General features: G+C 32.1%; 1 protein-coding gene across 2 annotated transcripts in view; it reads left to right on the plus strand.

Annotated features, from left to right (window-relative positions):
* Positions 1-21,013, plus strand: part of NBEA (neurobeachin) — a 672,481-nt gene that overhangs the window by 109,977 nt on the left and 541,491 nt on the right. For both annotated transcript variants that reach the window (XM_055317362.1, XM_055317363.1), the window contains exons 9-10: positions 12,060-12,257; positions 12,937-13,070. In XM_055317362.1, the coding sequence (XP_055173337.1) occupies positions 12,060-12,257; positions 12,937-13,070 (332 nt within the window). The remainder of the gene's footprint in view (positions 1-12,059; positions 12,258-12,936; positions 13,071-21,013) is intronic.

Genomic DNA, 21,013 nt, shown 5'->3' on the forward strand with positions numbered 1-21,013 from the left:
ACAAGAAGGCAAAGAGACATAGCTGCTGGTCCACCAGTGGAGAATTAGTCTTCTTCTAAGGCTGTGCAGGATGGGGCTGAGTAAATACAGGATTACTATTTCTGCCATCATCTCACCATTGGTTTTGTCATCCAATATGAGGAAGTGAATATGAACTTTCTGTAATAAATAAATAAATAACAGAAGGTTGGAGTTGAAGACTTCAAGTACTTGCTTCTTGTCCATTGACCAGATAATTAAAACTTTCTGCATTTTCTCTGCAGACTGGAGTTTTTATTATCTTTACCTAAGATGTCTCTTTTTTTGAAAATGGCAAACAGTTTTTTTTAAGCCTGGGTTTCCTCAATACACTCGTAAAGTTTTTTAAATTGTCCCATATCTGGAAAAGTTGAGATTTTTAAGAACCTCGTTTTTAATTTGTACTAATGTTTACAGTTTAATTTTTCTCAAAAAAGTCAACGAACTGCAAGCACCTGTTAAAGGTCTTTAAAAATTCTGTAGATTGTGAATATCTTGTTTGAAAAATCCTATACATAAAGGAATGTTTTGAGTAATAGACCTCTATTATTTGTAAGTATTTCTAAGGTGATTCTTTTGGAAAACATATCACTTATGATCATATTTGTTTAGCTTTATTTGCTTTAAAATATCAGGTGTGGGGTGCTTGAGTGGCTCAGTTACTTAAGCGTCTGCCTTTGGCTCAGGTCATGATCCAGGGTCCTGGCATCGAGCCCTGTACTCAGCTCCCTGCTCAGCAGAGAGTCTGCTTGTTCCTTTCCCTCCACTCCTCTGCTACCCCCTCCCCGCTCGTACTCTCTCTCTGTTTCTCTTGTGTTCTCTCTCTCTCTCAAATAAATAAAGAGTTTAAAAAATATCAGGTGTATGGGGGTTCCTGAGTGGCTGGCTCAGTGGGAAGTCTGTCCCTTTTCTCCCTCCTCTTGCTTGTGTTCTCTCTCTCTCTCTCTCTCTCTCTCTCTCTCTCTCTCTCCCCCCTCTTCCCCTCTCCCTCTTCTTCTCCCTCTCCCTCTCCCTCTCACTGTCTCTTTCAAATCAATAAAGTTTAAAAAAATATCAGGTGTATTACTTTAAAGCTATGCTATATTTAAAGTATTAGAATTTCGATGAGTGGTAAGACAAGTATTCTACATTTCCAGTGTTCTTGTCTGCCTCTTGGCCTGGCCCATATAATGTCTTCAGAATTATTTTATTATCCACTTCAGGTAATTTTTAGTCACTGCTCTTAAAATAAAATGGGTAATTCCTACAAGTTTTTTATCCAGTTAATGAACATTTTTATGTACTAGCAAGTTTCTACTTTGACTCAGTCTAATAATGCTTCCTAATAATAGTCATGAGGGGAAATGTATAACCTAATGCCATTTCATTATTCAAAGATCTTTAATTATTGTTTTTAAAATTTCATTATAAACTCATGAATTTAAATGTATTTGAAGTGTTTAATTGTAGCAGTTATTATCCTTTTTGATATTAAAATTGTCCCAACTTTGAGTGATGAATGTCTATTCTAGATGGTTCCTTAGTCCTTTGATCGAACCCTGTAGTCTTTGATAACTTGCTATTTCAGATGACTCATCCTGAACATTTTGTTGTTTCAGTCCTGGAATCAGCCATTATTTTAAGAATCCTTAGTTTCTATTAGTGTGAAATTGAGGACTTGCTGTGTTTTAACTTGACCTTCGCTAGGTTAAATCTGGATCTGTTTTCTTCTATATCGAGAATATAGTGTATTTTTCTCATACTGTTTAGTATTCTGTTTCTTTGCTTTGGTTTTTTCAGAGACCAGATCATATATGTTAAATTGACTTTATCTTTAATATTTGTCCCTTTGTGTGCATATGTATTAAAATTATTTTTGGGATTTCTTTTTGTTTGAAGGATTCCATTATAACTTGTAGGTTGAGTCAAATAGCAGTAAATTATCTCCATTTTTTTTAATGTATATCAGTTTGTTGGATATAAATTCTTGGTTGAAAGTTTCTTCTTTTGCACTTTGAATGTTTTATTTCATTATGTTCTGGCCTCTTTTTTCAGATGAGAAGTCAACTCTTGATCTTATTGGTATTCTTTTCTAGGTGAAGAGTTAATTTTCTCATGCTACTTTTAAGATTGTCTCCTTGTCTTTGGCTATCAGCATTTTTACTATGATTTTTCTGCTTGTAGGTTTCTTTGCTTTTATTTTTCTTTGAGTTCATGGGCTTCCTGAATGTGCATTTTAGTGCTTTCTAAAATGTGGGGAAGTTTTCAGTTCCTCAAGTTTTTGGGTATTTTTTTCTCTTCTCTGCCTCTGCTATTCCCATTTTGCATATGTTGGTATACCTAGTTGTTTCCGACATTTCTCTGAGGCTCTAATAATTTTTCCTTACTCTTTTTTCTTTCTGGTTTTTGGATTACATAATCCCTATTAATTTATTTTTATATTTGCTAATTCTGTCTTTTACTTGTTCAGATCTTTTGTTGAGTACCTGTAGAAAATTTCTCAATTCAGTTACACTTTTCAACTCCAGAATTTCCATTTGGATTGTTTTTATAGTATTTCTCTTGTTATTGGTATTCTCTATGTAATAATTTTTTCAAAAGATTTGTTTACTTATTTTAGTGAGAGAGAGAGTGCAAGGGCACAGGAAAAGGGATAGAGAAACCTAGGTAGACTTTGTGCTAAGCAGGGAGCCCCACATAGGTCTCCATTTCATGACTCTAACACCCTGAGCAGAGCGGAGCCAAAACCCCAGGAGTCAGGCACATAACTGACCGCGCCCCCCAGGCCCCCCTTATTCTCTATTTAATATGACATTGTCATCATACCTGCATTTACTTGTCTATGGTTTCCTTTTAGTTCTTTGATTGTATTTTTAATGGCTAATTTGGAGTCTTTTTCTGTTAAATCTGACAACTGTTTGCTCTCACTAGCAGTTTCTGTTGCCTGCTTTTTTCCATATGTATGGGTTATATTTTCCTGTCTAGTTCCATTTCTTTCATTGTCTGGTTGGGAAATGTCCCTACTCTTTTTCTCTTAAAAACTTATAACAACTTTATTGAAATGCAATTTACATATCATACAATTCACTCCTTTTAAGTGTACAAGTTAATTATTTTAAGTAACTTACAGAGTTGTGCAGATATCACCACAATCCAAGTTTAGAACATTTCTATCACTCCACATGCCTATTGGCAGTCACTGCTCATTTTCATCCCCATCCCCATCTTACTCATACCATTTTATATAAAAATTCTGCTTCTGAAAATCTCTCAAGGAATGATTTAGTGACTATTGATATTTATGTGTAAGCATGCTTATCATATCTTAATATATAATTTTGAAGTGTTGGAAGTAACCTAAATACCAAAAGTGGAATAAATATAAGAAAATTATCATATTTTAATAATGGATTCTTTATAATCACTTAAATTGCATCATAATTTTTTAAAAAACTAAAAATGATATATTTAATTAATTATGATATGAGGGTGTCTTGCTCCTAACAACCAAAGTAGGAAATGTGATATTTGCATTGTGGACCGAAAAACTTAATTCCAGTTTTTATTTTTTCCTCAAATAAGAATAGGTTTTATTAGACTTATTACATTATATTTCACAAAACTGTTTTATAGCTTTCCAGAGAATATATTAAACATTATTTATTTCATTGTAAGCAATATGAATAAAATGAAAGTAAAGACAATAGAATGTACATACATTTCAGAATTGTTAAAATGCCAACATGGAAAAGCTAATTATAGTATTTAACAATACATCATTTTTAGGATGCAGAGTTCTTAAGCATGACAGACATATGAAAAAAAAGATAAGAATTAATGAACTGTTTTTGACATGTTTTAAAAGAATAGTAACCATGAGCCAGAGTGATATCTTCAGTGTTTTCTAGTACTTTTCACTTAAATTCATTGAAGATTATAAGAATGAATTATATTATAATTATTGGTATAAGACTTTTCAGCCCAAAAAAATACTTTTTTTTTTCTAAGTTAAATGTGTGGTAAAGAACATTGGTGATTTCATATTCATGCTTAATGGATGATGTATTTCTCAAAGCAACCAACTTTTTTATATATGTAACAAGGAAAGGGCTTAAAAAAGAAAAAAGAAGCAAAAGAGAGCCAAAAAAGAAACAAACAGATATTTAAAGAAATAAAAACTGAAGAGTGGTAGGTTTTGGCAATAGAAAGCAAAGGTTTTAAGATTGAAATGAATACAAAAAGAAGACCAAAATCAAGGAAGAAATAAGGTAGTATATTTTTAATCTTAAAGTACGTAATTAAATATAAAGTGGGTGTATACTGTCAAAAAAAGATTTAAAAATAAAAATGCCAAAATATTAAAAAGCGGAATGGATAATTTTATTCTAAATTCTGAATTTCCCCTGAATAAGGAAAAGTCAATAAAAAGTAGCTTTAAAATGACTAGAGGAAAACCTGAAATGATTCTGTTTGGGTGAATTTCCTCAAACAAATTTAAAATTCAGAGAATATTTGTTAAGGCATTTCTATGCATGGAACACTATCACAGGCATTATGGAGCATGCAAAGCTATAAATTACCTTTAAGGAACTTATAACCAAGTAAGGAGAAAAACATACAAAAAGCTAAAAAATGAAGTTGATTGAATTTATACCATGTTCTCTGAGAACAGTAAGTCCACTGGGATCATGGAAAAGGATTCTGATTGTAGGAACTGAGAAGTGTTTCATAGAGAAAAGATAGCTTTAAAAACCAGTTCAGCTAGGCTTTGAAATTGTAAGAAGCTTCTAAGATTACTTTGAAATTCATAAGGAATAAGTGAGTTGTTTATTTTGGTAGGGAAAATACGTGTTTTCATTTTCTTTGGGTAGATACTCAGTAGTGGAATTATTGGATCATGGGATATTTCTATTTTTAATTTTTTGAGGACCCTCCATACTGTTTTCTACAGTGGCTGAATATAAACTCAAAATGGAATAAAGACCTAAATGTGAGACCTGAAATCCATAAAAATACCTGAAGAGAACACTTGCAATATTTTCTCAGACACTGGCCTTAGCAACATTTTTCTAGATATCTCCTAAGGCAAGGGAAATGAAAGCAAAAATAAACTATTAGGACTACATCAAAATGGAAAGTTTTTGCACAGTGAAGAAAATCACCAACAAAATGAAAAGGCACTCTATTGAATGAGAGAAGAATTTCACAAATGACATATCTGATAAGACGTTAATATCCAAAATATATGAAGAACTCATGTAACTCAACACCAAAAAGACAATCCAATTGAAAAATGAGCAGAGCACATGAATATTTTTTCAAAGACGACGTACAGATAGCCAACAGACACATGAAAACAGACACATCACTAATCATCCGGGAAATGCAAAGAAAAACCACAATTAGATATCACTTTATACGTTTAGTCAGAATGGCTAAAATAAAAAAGACCAGAAGTAAGTGTTGTCTTAATTAATTTCAGAAAATATTCAACCAGATTTCTGATTTTGTCCATTCTGGAGTAACTGGTACTGAATGTGCCATAATACTGTATAGAACTATAAAAATGGGCAAAATTACAAAACATCTGGTTTTTAACTTTTGTCAATACACATACCACAGGTCTGATATCCTTGAGAGTAGGAATATATTTAAGATGAGCTTGGCATTTATTCTTGATATCTGGCTAGGGCTTATAAAAATATTTCCACATATTCCAGCTCTGGAGGCAGCTGAGTTAAGGAGGTTGAAATCAGAATTCAGAACAGCTGAAATATCTAGAATATGTGGAACAGGGTGCAGAAACAGGAGCAAGCTGTTGGGGTAGGGACAAAAGTCTTCCTGATAGTTTCCTGTGCATTCTTTATAGTTGGAGGCTTCATAAACTCTAGCAGAAAGCAGATGTTAGAAGAGAGGTAGTAGAGGTTACGTAGTTGTTTGAGACTATGGAGTGTTAGTCCAGTGAGAAAAAGTTTATGTCCACATCCTTAAGTGCTTAGGATGAAGTGCCATTCATACAAATGAATGGCAATAGTGGTATAGAAATTTTGGAGTTTTACTCTACTAGATAGAATTACTAGATTATAATTATTTATACATGTATCCAACCAAATCATTTCTACAAAGTGTATCTTTTATGATATTATAATGATTGCTTTCGCAGTTTAATTTTTAAAATTTCTAGCCTATCAAAGTATCCATTCTGTGCAACTGCATGCATGTTAAAAATTTATTCATATAGGAGAATGAATTACACAAAATTGATATTGGCAGATGATTTGCCAGCTTAATTTGATATAAGCTGTTTCTCAGTATCCTTATGTTAAATATTTCTTTTGGATATTGGTTGATATCAGTGATACATTTCTTTTATTTAATATTTGAAATATTGTAGTTATTATAGTGCTGATACTTGGTACTTGTGCTAATTTTATACATGCCATTATCATAATTTTTAAAGATTTGATTGGGTGAGGATGCCTAGGTGGCTCAAGCGGTTAAGTGTCTTACTTCAGTTCAGGTCATGATTTCAGGGTCATGGATCAAACCTCATGTCTCAGGCTCTGTGCTCAGTGAGGAGTCTGATTCTCTCTCTCCCTTTGTCCCTGACCCAGCTTATGCCCGCATGCTCTCTCAAATAGATAAATCTTTTTTTTAAATTTATTCATTCATTCATTTATTTATTTATTTATTTATTTATTTATTTATTTATTTATTTATTTATTTATTTATGATAGTCAGAGAGAGAGAGAGAGAGAAAGAGAGAGAGAGAGAGAGAGAGGCAGAGACACAGGCAGAGGGAGAAGCAGGCTCCATGCACCGGGAGCCCGATGTGGGATTCGATCCCGGGTCTCCAGGATCGGGCCCTGGGCCAAAGGCAGGTGCCAAACCGCTGCGCCACCCAGGGATCCCAAATAGATAAATCTTTAAAAAGATTTGATTGGGTGAACAATTATCCACTGTGTTGAAGTACTGACTTTATGTATCAGAATTTTCTGTGTTGATTCGTATGTCATTTGTTGGCATGTTTGTGACTATATTGTTTTCATTAAGCTTGTTCATAAGGTATATCAAATATTTATTATATTCAAGGAAGTGTTCTAAGCTGTAAAGATTAAAAATGATCAAACTTACGCACTCTTTATGAGAATAATTATAGACGTAAATGTTTATACTTAAAAGTCAGTATGTATATCAGAAAGGAAATATAATGCAAATACTACTAAAATTTTGTGGAAAAATGATTAATTTCAGCTACAAAACTTTAGGAACTCTTCATCGAATAAGAAATTTTTTAAGGTTCTTGAAAAATACATTAATTTCAGAGGATTTACAGGACATGATGATAGAATGTGAGAGGGCATGATTACAGGGATAGAAACAAGGGAGAGTAGGATGCGTCTATGGATTAATCCACATCAGTTGTAGCTTCATAGTAGAATACAGAGTAGGCTGAGTAGTTTATGGTTGAATGTGAAGATGATAATGATAGGCTGAAACCAAGTTTTTGAAGACTTTTGAATATCAAAATAGTGAATTTTGATTTTCCAGTCATTTGGAATTATTAAAAAAAAAACTGTAGCAGGAGAATGGATTGATGCTATTTATGTATTTTCCTAGAGAAGTTTGGAAATGTAGATATTAGAGTGAATTAATTTTGATGAAGTCAGATGGATTATTCATTTTGAAGTGAAAATTCTACACAGTACAGGTAGCAATGCTCTCTTATATATCAGGAAATATAATTCATGGAATGTTGCAATATTATTACCTATTAAAATCAGTAACTCTTGTCACATAATGATACTGAGAAGAACAATAAGTATTGCCATATGTATGTCATTCTTAGATAATTTCAATGGAAAATGGCTATATTCTTGATATTGGTGAAGTGTTTAGATATTAGTATTAGAAAATAACAAATCTCTCCTCTTGTAGCAATTAGATAAATTTAATTTAGTTGAGTTTAGTAGTGTTCTGGAACATTTTCTCATATTTACGCTAAGTAATTCCTGTTTGGGTTATTAGGGTTCTACTCATTGAGGCTTTGCCTCATTAACCAACTATGTTACAGATATCTGAATGTTCACTGTCTTAAGTGCAATATACCATTATATAAAATTTATGGTAAATGTTTTATGAGTGATATTTATGAAAAAATATTGAAGATAGAGAAATATTTGTATAATACTTAGTAGAAAAGGACACAGTAATAACAGTTACCATTTTCAGTTGCTTTTAAAGGTCCATGTATTGTTCAAAGTGCTCTGCTTACTATTTTATTGTTAGATCTATAGCATAGGAGAGGTAAATAACTTGTGGGTGGATACACATCTAGTCAGTGATAGAGCTGGGATTCAGACTTAAGTCTAAGTCATTTTGAACCTAATGTTGTTAACTATTTATTGCACTATATAAAACTAACAATACAGTATTTTACTTTTTTAAATTTCAAAGCTTTATTTTCAAGTTTTCCTGAGATGTAATTGACACATAACATATATTAGTTTAAAACATACAACATATGATTTGATATATGTATATATTGTGAAATGATTACCACCATAAGGTTAATTGACACATCCATCACCTCACATAGCCATAATTTTTAGTGTTGTACTGAGAACTTTTAAATCTACTCTCTTAGCAATTTCCAAATATAAAGTATTATTAACTATAATCAACATTTTGTATATTGTATTTTCTGAATTTATTCATCTTATAAATAGAAGTTTATACTCATTGACCACGTTCACCCATTTTATCTACCCCCACCCTCCACCTCTGACCATTATTTCTGTGTTTAAGGTTCAACATATATGTAAGCTCATATAGTATTTTTCTCTGAGTTACTTCACCTAGCATAATGCCCTCAAGGTCTGTATGTTGTTGCAAGTGGCATGATTTCATTCTTTTTTATGGCTGAATAACATCCCATTGTATACATATATGTGTATCACATTTTCTTTATCCATTTCTACATCTATGGACACTTAGGTTGCTTCCATGTCTTAGCTGTTGTAAATAACGCAGCAGTGAACATAGGGGGTATATATATCTTTTCAAGGAAATCTTGATGGTTTTGGGGATAAATATCTAGAAGTGGAATTGGTAGATCATATGGTTCTAGTTTTAAGGTTTTTACATAATTTTTTCAAGTTTTCAAAAATTTATTTGAGAGAGAGTGTGCTTATGCATGAGTGGGGGAAGGACATAGGGTAAGAGAGAGGGAAAGAATCCTAAGCAGACTCTATGCTGAGCATGGAGCCCAGTGTGGGGCTTAATTCCAGACCCTGAGACCATGACTTGAACCAAAATCAAGAGTCAGACTCTCATCCCACTGAGCCATCAGGTGCCCCTGTATTTAAGTTTTTGGGAACATGTCATACTGTTTTCCATAGTTGCTGCGTTTCTATTCCCATTAACAGTACAAAAAGATTATCTTTCCTCCACATGTCTGACAACACTTGTTATATATTGTCTTTTTTGGAAATAGCCATTCTAACAGGTGTGTAGTGGTAGCTCATTGTGGTTTTGATTTACATTTCCCTAATTCATGATACTGAGCATTTTTTCATGTGCCAGTTGGCCATCTGTATGTCTTTTTTTTGAAAAATATCTATTCAGTTTCTCTGCCCATTTTTTTAAGCATTTTTTTTGTTGTTGAGTTGTTGAGTTCTTTATATATTTTGGATAGTAACCCCTTGCCAGGTATATGATTTGCAGATATTTTCTATTTGATAGCTTGCTTTATCATTTTGTTGGTGGTTTGCTTTGCTGTGTGGAAATTGTTTAGTTTGATGTAGTCTTGCTGGTTTGTTTTTGCTTTTGTTGCCTTTGTTTTTGTCAAATTAAAAAGAAAAAAAAAAACCCTGAATAAAAGGTAGCTCTACTAGCTAGAGCATATGTTCCTCTTTCTCCAGTTGCTGTTCCCATCATTTACACATTGCTTTCCTACATATAATATCATTAACATAAGGAAGCGCCACTACTCTACTTGATTCAACTCCAGCTTGCTCTTGGGTCATCCAACTCCTTGACTCCCCTCTTCCTTATTTGGTCTGCTTTTCCAGTGTAATGTCATATATACTCTTCTCCCATACTCCCTCAATTAAATACTTTTATTTCTATAAACTAACTCATATATTTTATTCCTCTAAAGTAATTAAATCTACTTTTGATCAGTGCTTTGCAATATAAGTAAAAAATCTAGTATATTTGTCAAATTTTATTTTAAAATGATTGGATTAGAAAATAAATATTAAACATTCTGAACATGTATAATCCTACTGAAATACATACTAAAATGTTTATTTTATAACACCAAGGCAACTAATGAAGGCAAATTAGTTTTATGTTGCTAATATTGCTACCTAGTATAGTTAACTCATAATTTCATTCAGATATAACTTTTTAAAAATTTCTTTTTTATTGTAATTGTCATCTATTTTCTAGTGCAAGAGCGACTGAAATATAATCTTTATTTTTAAATTAGAACATGTTTTAAGCCCAACTGTTACCTCACGATTGGACAGTGTGAATTTTTTAGTTATATAAACTCAAAAATTTTGAAAATCTGAGGTGGTAGATAAAGTTCTACATTCCATTTAATTGAGAAGAGGAAGCAAGATCTGATCCAAAGTACTGTAATTTTGTTAGCTTTTTTCTTACATTAAAATATGTAAATGTGCTTACATTTGGAAGACAGAAAGTGGCATCCATAGTCACATAAATAAAAATTTTCATTTATTCATTTTGCTCTTGTATTTGATACATGGCCGATCAATGGTTTGTGTCCAGGTTCAAGGAAGGAAGGCTCTCTGGATACTAGTTTAAAAGCAGAAAATGGGCTAAATTTGGCCTGCCATGTTTGGTCTGAAAAGTGTTTTTAAATATTTACATTAAATTACAAATTCTGTGATGTTTTTAAAGGAAGTCCCAAATTCATGTTTCTTTGGAAAGTATTGAAGAACTGGCAACATGGTGCATTAATTGACTTGAGCAGAACAGTAAGGGATACGTTGAGACAGGACATGCACTATCTAGTCTTATGAAATCTCCATGAGGCCTGCTTAATTTATACGTATATCTATTTGCCTTCTGTAAAAATCTGAGTTTGGAACATTTGATTTAATCTTACTGTAACATCAGAGTAAGGAAAAGGAGCCACATTAGTTAAATGATTTCTCTGACACTAAATAAAGGCCTAGAGATAATTAGAGGTAGAGCCTGAATTACAATCCAGATTGCTTCACCATTAATACATTAATACTCTGAGCAAAAGACAGGGCATTATGTCCTCGCATTATCCCTTCCAGATCTTAATTTCATTAACATTTGGTTTGCATAGTTATAAACTGAAAATAATAATAATAATATCATGTGATTGTTGCAAAAGTTAAATATTATTTCTCTTTATCAGAAGTTTCAACCATTTCTAACAATATCTTTCTTATTACAGCTACTACATCTTTGTTATTTCTCTGTATAAAAGGGTGACATGTTTTAATGAACTTTTCTTTTGGATTTAATATGACTTTCTGATACTTTTGTGGATAGTATTGTTACTCAATATGTTGATATACTTTTTATGGTAGAGACATAAATCTTTTTGCATAAAAATATTTTTCATAGTCTTAAATGATGATCATTTTTCTATATAAGTAATTAATGTACCAGGCACTGTTTACTTATGTAAATACTTTTGAATGTCTAAACAAGAAAAATTAATGTTCCTAGGCATTAAATCAAAATCTTTTTACCAGAAATTTAATAACATCTGGCTTTATATTTTTTTCTAATAAAATATTTTATAAATAATCCAAAATGCAATAAAAACAAAGATATGAAGATCCAAGTGTGTTTATTAACATGATAAGTAAAATTTTAACTCACAGAACTGAAGTGAGAAAACAAAGTAATGTAATACCATTGACTAATGCCTGACACTTGAAAGGGTCAAAACAAATTGTTTATTACCTTAAATATTTCTATGCTTTAAGACTTGAGAGTTTTATTAGGTTGTCTTTAAATGAGTATTTAATTTAGTTTTATTTTTTCAGAGTACCTTCAAATTTAAATCTGAGAGTGACATTCATTTGGCAGAACATCATAAACAGGTGCTGTATGATGGGAAACTTGCAAGTAGTATTGCATTTACATATAACGCTAAGGCCACTGATGCTCAGCTGTGCTTGGAATCCTCACCAAAGGAAAATGCATCAATTTTTGTGCATTCCCCACATGCTCTAATGCTCCAGGTAGGTGATTAGTAGCTTAGTTTTATATTCTCATTGAGCATTAACATTAAACATAGCTAATCTATAGCTCTATAGTTGCTAGTTCTTTTTTTGTTTTCTAGTACTGTGACATTTTTGCCTTCTCCCTTATTTTTTTATTTTTATTTTTTGGCAGTATACTTTACCCTGGACTAGTCTCCTTAGTAAGGATTCTGACAGCTCTGTTATCTTATCTGTTCTATATCCTTTGAAATAAAACCAGTTGACTAGCTCAACAGATAGTTGTTAGATACAAAAATATACCTTGCTTTAAGAATGTACTACTATTATACCCCCATATAAAAATTACTTGAATGACTTTAAATCTGCTAATAGTATTTCTTATTCTAAATTGTTTTTGATTTATAGCTTCATATTTTCAGTATAAAAACCTCAATTTAAAATGCCAATTTAAAAGTGATTTACAATGTTGGTAAATTGAACACCAATAAAAATTAATTTATAAAAAAAAATAAAAAAAAATAAAAGTGATTTACAGAGATAATCAAGTTTTTATTTTATATGTGAATCAAAAATTTTATAATTGAGGGCTTTAAAGATGTCTATTTTTTAAGATTTTTTACAAAGTTATTTGGAACAAGGAAATAATGATAACTTTATGCTTCAGGAATTTAATAAACATTTTTGTTTTTGAACATAGGATGTGAAAGCTATAGTAACACATTCAATTCATAGTGCAATTCATTCAATTGGAGGGATTCAAGTGCTTTTTCCACTCTTTGCCCAACTGGACAATAGGCAGCTCAATGACAGTCAAGTGGAAACAACTGTCTGGTAAGTTTTTTTTAAATGTGTAATTTCTTGTAATTTTTACACACTTACATTATGCCTGGTATAGTTGATGCTGTGTAAATGTTTTATAATATTTGGTTTTTGTCCCTGAAGTACTAATAAAAGTTTCTTTAGGACTAAGGCATATATCTATTTATACTATATTAAAACCTGACACAATCATTAAGGAATGACTTCCTTGATAATAAATCAAAACTTCTTACCAGATGTTGCATAGGGATTATTATACAAATTGAGGAAAAATTTAGTCCCAGTCTTATCCTTTGGGAATGGTTATGGTTTGGATCATCCATGAAATCCTGTCAGCTTAAACAAAATTACTAGGGTTTATTCTGAAGAACAGTAGTTGATAACAGTTACATAGTTTATATATTATATATTAGTATTTTATAATTCTGTTATCAAAGACAAGCATAATTTTAATTTATATTAGCTCTCTTTTACATACAGTTCATATATGAGAGTGCAATCTACCCCATGGGATATCCATGTATATATAAAAATTTAGTTATTTTCTCATTAGGTCAATGTCACATACAAATCTGTAGCTTCCTTCGTTTTTATTAAAACAGACCTCATGCATCAAATGCTGATACAATTTTATATCTTAGAATCATTTACATAAGTTAAATGTGAGTTTTATCTTTTTATCTTTTTACTGTGTACATTGCTATGTTTGGAGAATTTAAAGAGAAAAATATATAGGTAAACATTCATTTTTACTCCAAAAGCAGTATAGGAGCGCTTCACTAGTATATACACATATACATGAAGTTTTTCATGGGTCACCCAATTTTGAATTGTTGGAAAACCTAGTGAATAAAGCAAAAATGGGAAAAATTTTAAGTCCATTGAAATGTAACATGATTTTCTTACATTATTAAATAAGCTATTAACAAAATTCTATTTTAATTGCTAATAATATTATCCCTGTATTGAGACCATCTTTATGTACAGTTTAAATATGAATATAAATATGACATGTACAACAGCCAGCTCCTAATCCATTGGTCATGCTTTCTTTTATATCAATGTAAAGGTTGGAGTCTTGAAGTAAAAAGGTATCTTGACATCCTGCCCTAATGTGATACTACTTTGCTATAAGATCTTAAATAATTTCATTGGGAGGCATATCAACCTAGTGGAAAGATAAAACTTTAAATTTCAGTTCTGGATTTAAATTCAAAATGTTTTGCTCTTTATCATCAAAGTAAACCTATATACATTGTAATCAGTAATTAAAAACTTAGTAAGATCTATGAAAAGTAGTTGGAGATGAGGTAGTCCATAGAAAACTCCCATGTGTAATTTAAATATTCCTTATGAATTAATATTGTCCATAATTATTTTAACGTGAAATGGAATTTGTTGCTTTGTGAAGAAAAATTAGAAAGGTTATGTAGTTTGCAAATGTTCTAATTAAAACCATCATAATAACTTATACCTACATGAATAGCCATTATAAAATCTTAGTGCTAAAATCATATTTTAGCAGGTTATCTGGTCCATTCATCCAAGGCACATGGTTTTTTTTTTTTTTTCATTGCTTGTCTTCAAAACTCATTTTAATGTTTACATTTTGGTATTTAAATTGTATTTATTTCATCGTGGATATAGAAGATAATGTAAGAGGTCAGCATTCTGATTTTCATTTTGTTTTAGTTCTATATCATCTAAATTTTTCTCTGTAATAAATAACTTCAAATTTGCAGTGATATATATGTTCTTAGTTTAAATCCAATAGAAAACATATAAATAAGTATCACGATGCTAAGAATAATACATATCCAATTCCAAACTACCCTGCAATTCAGTTATGTGCTATTTTGAATTCTTATCTAATACTTTTGCCGTAATTGTGTCAAAGCCCTTAATGTGTGAGACTGGGTCTTTTATGGACAGTTGTATCTACTAGTAATACAGTCTTTTGTTATTTAAAATTTGAAGGGGGCCATCACAGATAAGTGTGTACTTCAGTGATGTAGTCTTTTGGCTTTTAAAATGTTAAAACCAAGTAGTTAAATGGAACTTCTCCATCTACTTGAAGAACCTAGATTCTTAGCTGTAGGGCAGGGGTCAATAGGGTTTCTTGTTTTCTGGCTATATCATAAATTCATATAGATGAATGAGACCTTGGATATCTCATCTTATTTTCAGTTATTATTCAATTGTTCTAGATAAATGAGACTCTATTTGAAGTTTTAAATTTCCAGAGAAAATTACTTATATTCTTTTTTTTGAAAATCTGTTTACATAATAACCATATGCCAACAATTATAATATTATCTAATTTTTAATTTTTGGAGAAATTGAACTAAGCTATAAAATCAGTTATTTCTCTGTCTTCTGTGTTTCAAGCTGAAGCATTTAGTTTCCGTGTTCTTTCTTCCACTTGTAGTCCTTTTTTATAAAACTTTTTATTGTTTCTGTGGTGGCACTGTTACACTATCCTTATAAATCTTGATGATTTTTACTCTATAGAGGGGGCTTAGTATTAAAATAATTTATTCAAGGAACAATCTTATTTCCTGGAGCATATAAAAATAGGCTTTGTGCAGAATTTGTGTGGCATTGTTTTATCATGAAGGCTATGTATTATGGTTGTTATATGTGTGGACTTTTAAGTTAGATAGACTTGGGTCAAATTTCAATTTTACTGTATTATTAGTGTACTTTTGAATATGTTAACAATTTTGTGCTTTAGATTCCACCATTATAAAATTACAGTAATAGTAGCACATTGAATTATTTAGCTTAACCATGGTAAAATACATAGATCAATATAGTAAGGACTCAGTACATGCTGGCTTTTGTTATCATGATGACAATGGGATGGATGACCAACAAGAGTATCTCTAATACTATGGTTTTATATTTAAAAAATTATATATCATTAATCTTGGAAATCGATTGTTATAATATGGGCTTATATATTACCTTATATTTAAACTTCTTTCTGTAGGTGATAGTATTTACAATAGAGACTTAAGTAGTTAATTAGGGCTTATATTTTGAACTTCAGTTGTAGTGATGAAAACTAGTTTTGAACTACCCATTTTCTAGATATAGTGGATTAAAATGGAGGATGTGTTAACTCAAGTTCTGAAGCCAACACCTAGTCAAAGAAAGCCTGGAAGGGCTTAAGATGTCTTTTCTTTAGCTGGTTTTTGGATTTGGGGTAGCTGCCCATTAGTACTTAAATCTCTAGGGATAACACTTTTTATCATCTTTCTTTAATGTGTAGTTTTAGCTTTTATCATGGCACAAAAAATGCAATAAAATGAGTAGATAAATATTATCGAACTGAGTTATAAATAACTTGTGGCAACACAGTTTGGATGTTACCTGTTTTTGATAAGTAATCACAATGGTAACTCAGGCTAATATGTAGTTACCATTGTGATTTCATTCATTCATAATGATTCTCAAGCGCTGTGATCACCTTGAGCAATTCTGCCAGGTGATCAAAGATTTTTGGATATTTTGTCATTCCTCAGGAACTAATACTATTTTGTATTGCACTCATCAGTCTTGGTCCAGTGAATATTGCGAGCAAGAACTAAACAAATTGCCTTTCATTAGACATTTAATAAATAGTTAATGACTAAAAAGAATGAACAAATGATGAATAAATTATTTCAAGAAGTATACCTCCGATCTTGAAATAATTATATTTTCTGTATTTTGTATCTCAGAATGACTCAGTAAATTAGAAATTTCCTTTTTCTTTGATTTGGATGATCAGATAAATTATGAATGACATACATATCTTTCTCCTTTGGTCCACCCTCCTTTTTTTCAGAACATATGTTATTAAATTCTTCAGGTGATATAAAATAAACCTTCCTTGTATGATATGGGAAGAATTTGCTTTGAAAAAAAATATGTTTTCTGGTGCAAGATATAATTAGGTTTTTATATATCAAACAGTTGAAAATACACTAAGCAAGAAATTCTCATTAGAGACAGTGTGATGCAATGAGCTGGACATTTTTTGTGTCAGACAGATTAAGACTCATACCAATGTTCTGTTATATACTGTCTGAACTTAGGTAATGGGGATGTTCGAAGGTGTATAGTAGTAGTGGTAGTACATGGCATTTACTGAATACCACTATGTGCCAGTCTCTGTAACTGTATTATTTCATCTAATACTTCCTGCTGATGAGGGAGAGAAAAACTGAGTAATTTCCTCAAGCCATAAGACTTAAGTGGTAGACTAGAACCAGGGTCCTAATCCTGAAAGCCTGACTTCAGAGCCCTCTCTCTAAAACCACTATGGACAACTCTGAGAATCAGTTTTTCCAGCTTTGGAATGATTTTAATGATGCCAACTTTTTCTGACTGTGAAGTGAGTTAGATAGTATATGCAAAATATCTACCATAGTGTCTGGTACATAGTAGACATTGAATGTGTTTTCTTTCTTTCTTCAGTAAATATTAGCCTATAGATGTGATACAATTTTGTATTACTAAAATTTATTTTTAATTTTGTTTTAACTCTGAAAAAATTTACAAACCAAAATTCAATCTCAAGTTGCAGTTTAAATGAATTCTTTTAGGTATATAAATATTTTTCTCAGAAAACTCTTCTTTTTGTTTTTAGTTATGATACAAGTTGTTTGGTAGAATGCTCGATGGAATGTGAGATATAAAAAATTTAGAGAATCCCATAAGGAATTTATATCAGTGACTATCATTAATAATCTTCTTATAATGTAAATGTTCGTGACTCAGCAATTAGTTTAGTGAACTTAAATGGAGATTTTTTTTTTAATTTGTTAAAAAGTTTTATTTGTTTTTTTTTAGAGAGAGAGAGGAACAGCGACAGGGACAGGGATGGCAGAGGCCAAGGGAGACAAGAATCCCAAGCAGGCTCCTGCCCAGTTTGGAGCCTGACACAGGGTTGGATCTTAGGACCCTGAGATCGTGATCTGAGCTTAAATCAGGAGTCGGACACTTAACCGACTGAGCCTCCCAGGGGCCCCAAAGATTTTTTTTCTTAAAATATATTTTGCCCATCAGTTATTCTAATGATTTATTATAAAATCTTGAATTTTATAACCTCCTTAATAATGAAGCAGGTTCCATTAAATAAAAATCTCATTGTAAAGTCCTGATTAGCACTACTGTAATATGTAAACCAACAAAATTGCCTGGAAATTTCAGTATTTCAGTGCTTACCAAAGCAGATTTTCCCTTAACATTTTGAAGTGACTTAAGAATCCTTTGTCCAGTCATGTTTTCTGATTGTAAGTTCAGGAAAAGTTACCTATTATACATACAGTGTCAAAATTTTATTACATTGTTTTAACCCAACTAACAAAAAAATGTACATGATTGACTCCAGTAGGCAAAAGAAGTGAAATCAGTATCTGTTTATGATTGTGTCTCTTGTGAAGGTTATTATTAATATATGTAGAATATAATATTTTGGTTTCCAAAAGTATTTATTTTTAAATATATAACTATTGAATTAGATCCCTTTATATTTTTTTCAGAATGGGTGTATGTGTGTCAATTCTTAATATATATATTTGCTAGTTTACCTTTTTTATTTTACTAAATTATTTGAAGTAAAACAGACACAAGATGTATATTTGACATATATGTATTACTACTATTAGAGGAGAAAAAAGCAATTAATATTTTATTTAGTGAGATTAAACTAAAATGGAATTTATATTGAATTTACTGTGAAAAGTAGTTTTTAAGAAGTAAAAAATAAAATACATTAAGTATCCTACCTGAAACATAAGGAAACAATATGTTCAGATAGCTTCCTCTTGTCAGGCAAGTCCTCTTTACTCCGTGGAGTTAGCAATTTAATAAATTTGTCAGCTGTCAAGAAGAATGGATATTTTGTTTTATTCTAGAATTATGACTTAGGATTCATTGAGTTTTCAAATAAACTGGTGTCTTATGGTTTATTTTAAAGTGTTTTGTACATTGAGTGATTGCTTTTTACAATAATTCTTACAAAAAAGTTTCCTTTAAATGTAGTGAAATCCATTTTTAATGCTATATTGCTTTGTGTTATTTCAGTTTACAGCAGATAATTTTGCTCTGTAAAAGACAAGGCTTTTGCTTACCTTTGCTGCCCTTCCAAAGTTCAAGATAGTTGTTTCATCAAAGGGGTAACTGCACATTATTTGTTGCAGAAATCTCGGCAACCATGAGCACACCTTTAGTGAATTCATTACCTTAATTTTCCTCTATTTTATATATCCATATCCTTTCTCCTTCGATATTTCAATCTTGTCATAATATTGCTATTTTTCACATAAAATAGCATTCATTTAACTTTTCTGTCTTTATGTTCCTTTTGAAAGTAAGAAAGAAATGCTTCATTCATTTTGATTTTATGATAACCATAGAGTCTAAAACTAAAATAAATATTATTTACTTTTACAAGAACTATTGCCATATGCTGGACTCTTCACTTTCAGAAGCCCAGATTTTCTAATGAAAAGTGATTATAATACTAAGAGTCTCCCCAGTGTTGAGAGAGAGAGAGAGAGAGAGAGAGAGAGAGAGAGAGAGAAGAGTGAGCATGAGCAGGGGGGAAGGAGAAGGGCAGAGGGAGAGTGATAAGCAGGTTCCCTGCTAAATGGGGAGCTTGACTTGACTCGGTTCTTGATTCCAGGACCCCTGGTTCATGACCTGAGCCCATGATCAATGCTTAATCAACTGAGCCAGCCAGGTGCCCCTAGCTGTAAGTTTTTTATAGATAGTTTTTATAAAGTTGAGAAAGCCCCTTGTTTACTAAGAGTTTTTACCATGAATGGTTATTGAATTGTGTCAAATACTTTTTATGTATCTATTGATATGAGCATGTCATTTTTCTTTTTTTAGCCTGTTGATATGATGGATTATATTAATTGATTTTTGAATGTTAAACAAGCCTTACATGCTGTGGATAAATCCCACTAGGTTGTGATGTATAATTTTTTTACACGTTTTTGGATGCGTTTTGCTAATATTATGTTGAGGTTTTTTGCATTTGTGTTCATTGGAGATAGTGGTATGTAGTTTTCTTATAATGTTTTTGTCTGGTTTTGATATTAGAGTGATGTTCAAAGAATGAGTTAGGAAGTAATTACTCTGCTTCAACCCTCTGAAAGACATTGTAGATAATTGATATAATTTCTTCCCATTTAAAGTGTGGTAGACCACCACCAACACCACCATCTCCACCCAAGGGCCTTGGGATCAGAGAGCCTGGCGGAGGGCTGAGGGCCTAGAAAACGTGTGCTCTCCCTTGGGTGGGAGTCCTCTACTTGGTGGTCCTCCATGACATGGCTGGGCTTTGGTGGCGTCTCAGACAGCCAGCAGCCAAGTGGTAGGAGTTGCGTTAGGCGGCTTTGGCAGGGCCTTGAGAGCATCTGTTTCGGAGTATGTCGGCCAGGCCAAAGATTGAGCCAGTACTCCTGGTGGTGTGTGGTGCCCCCCTTTCAGGGCCAGGCGCCGCCGGTGTACAGGTGGACTCCCGACAGGGCACGGAGCAATCTCTATCCGAAGCCTCTGTTCCGCGTTCTCAGCTGAGAGCTGAACAGGGTTGCGGGAGGACAGGAAAGACACCAGATGGGTTCGGTGCATTTGATAGAGCCGTAATTCATCTGAGGCCAGACAAGGACGGAGACACACAACTTGCACGCACACACGAATTCACATACAAACATACAGAAGCACATATACAGTCACACACATGCTCACACACTTGTAGTTGCATGCACAGGCATGCAAACACACACACACACACGCACACACGCCAGGAAAAAGGAAAAAAAAATAAAAATAAAGTGTGGTAGAATTCACTAGTGAACCCATTTGAGCCTGGTGCTTTCTGTTCTGGAAAATTGTTAATTATTGAGTCAGTTTCTTTAATAGGTATAGGTCTGTTCAGAATGTCTGTTTCTTTTTGT

The sequence above is a fragment of the Nyctereutes procyonoides genome, unplaced genomic scaffold (genome assembly GCF_905146905.1).
Source record: "Nyctereutes procyonoides isolate TBG_1078 unplaced genomic scaffold, NYPRO_anot_genome, whole genome shotgun sequence".
Taxonomy (NCBI): domain Eukaryota; kingdom Metazoa; phylum Chordata; class Mammalia; order Carnivora; family Canidae; genus Nyctereutes; species Nyctereutes procyonoides.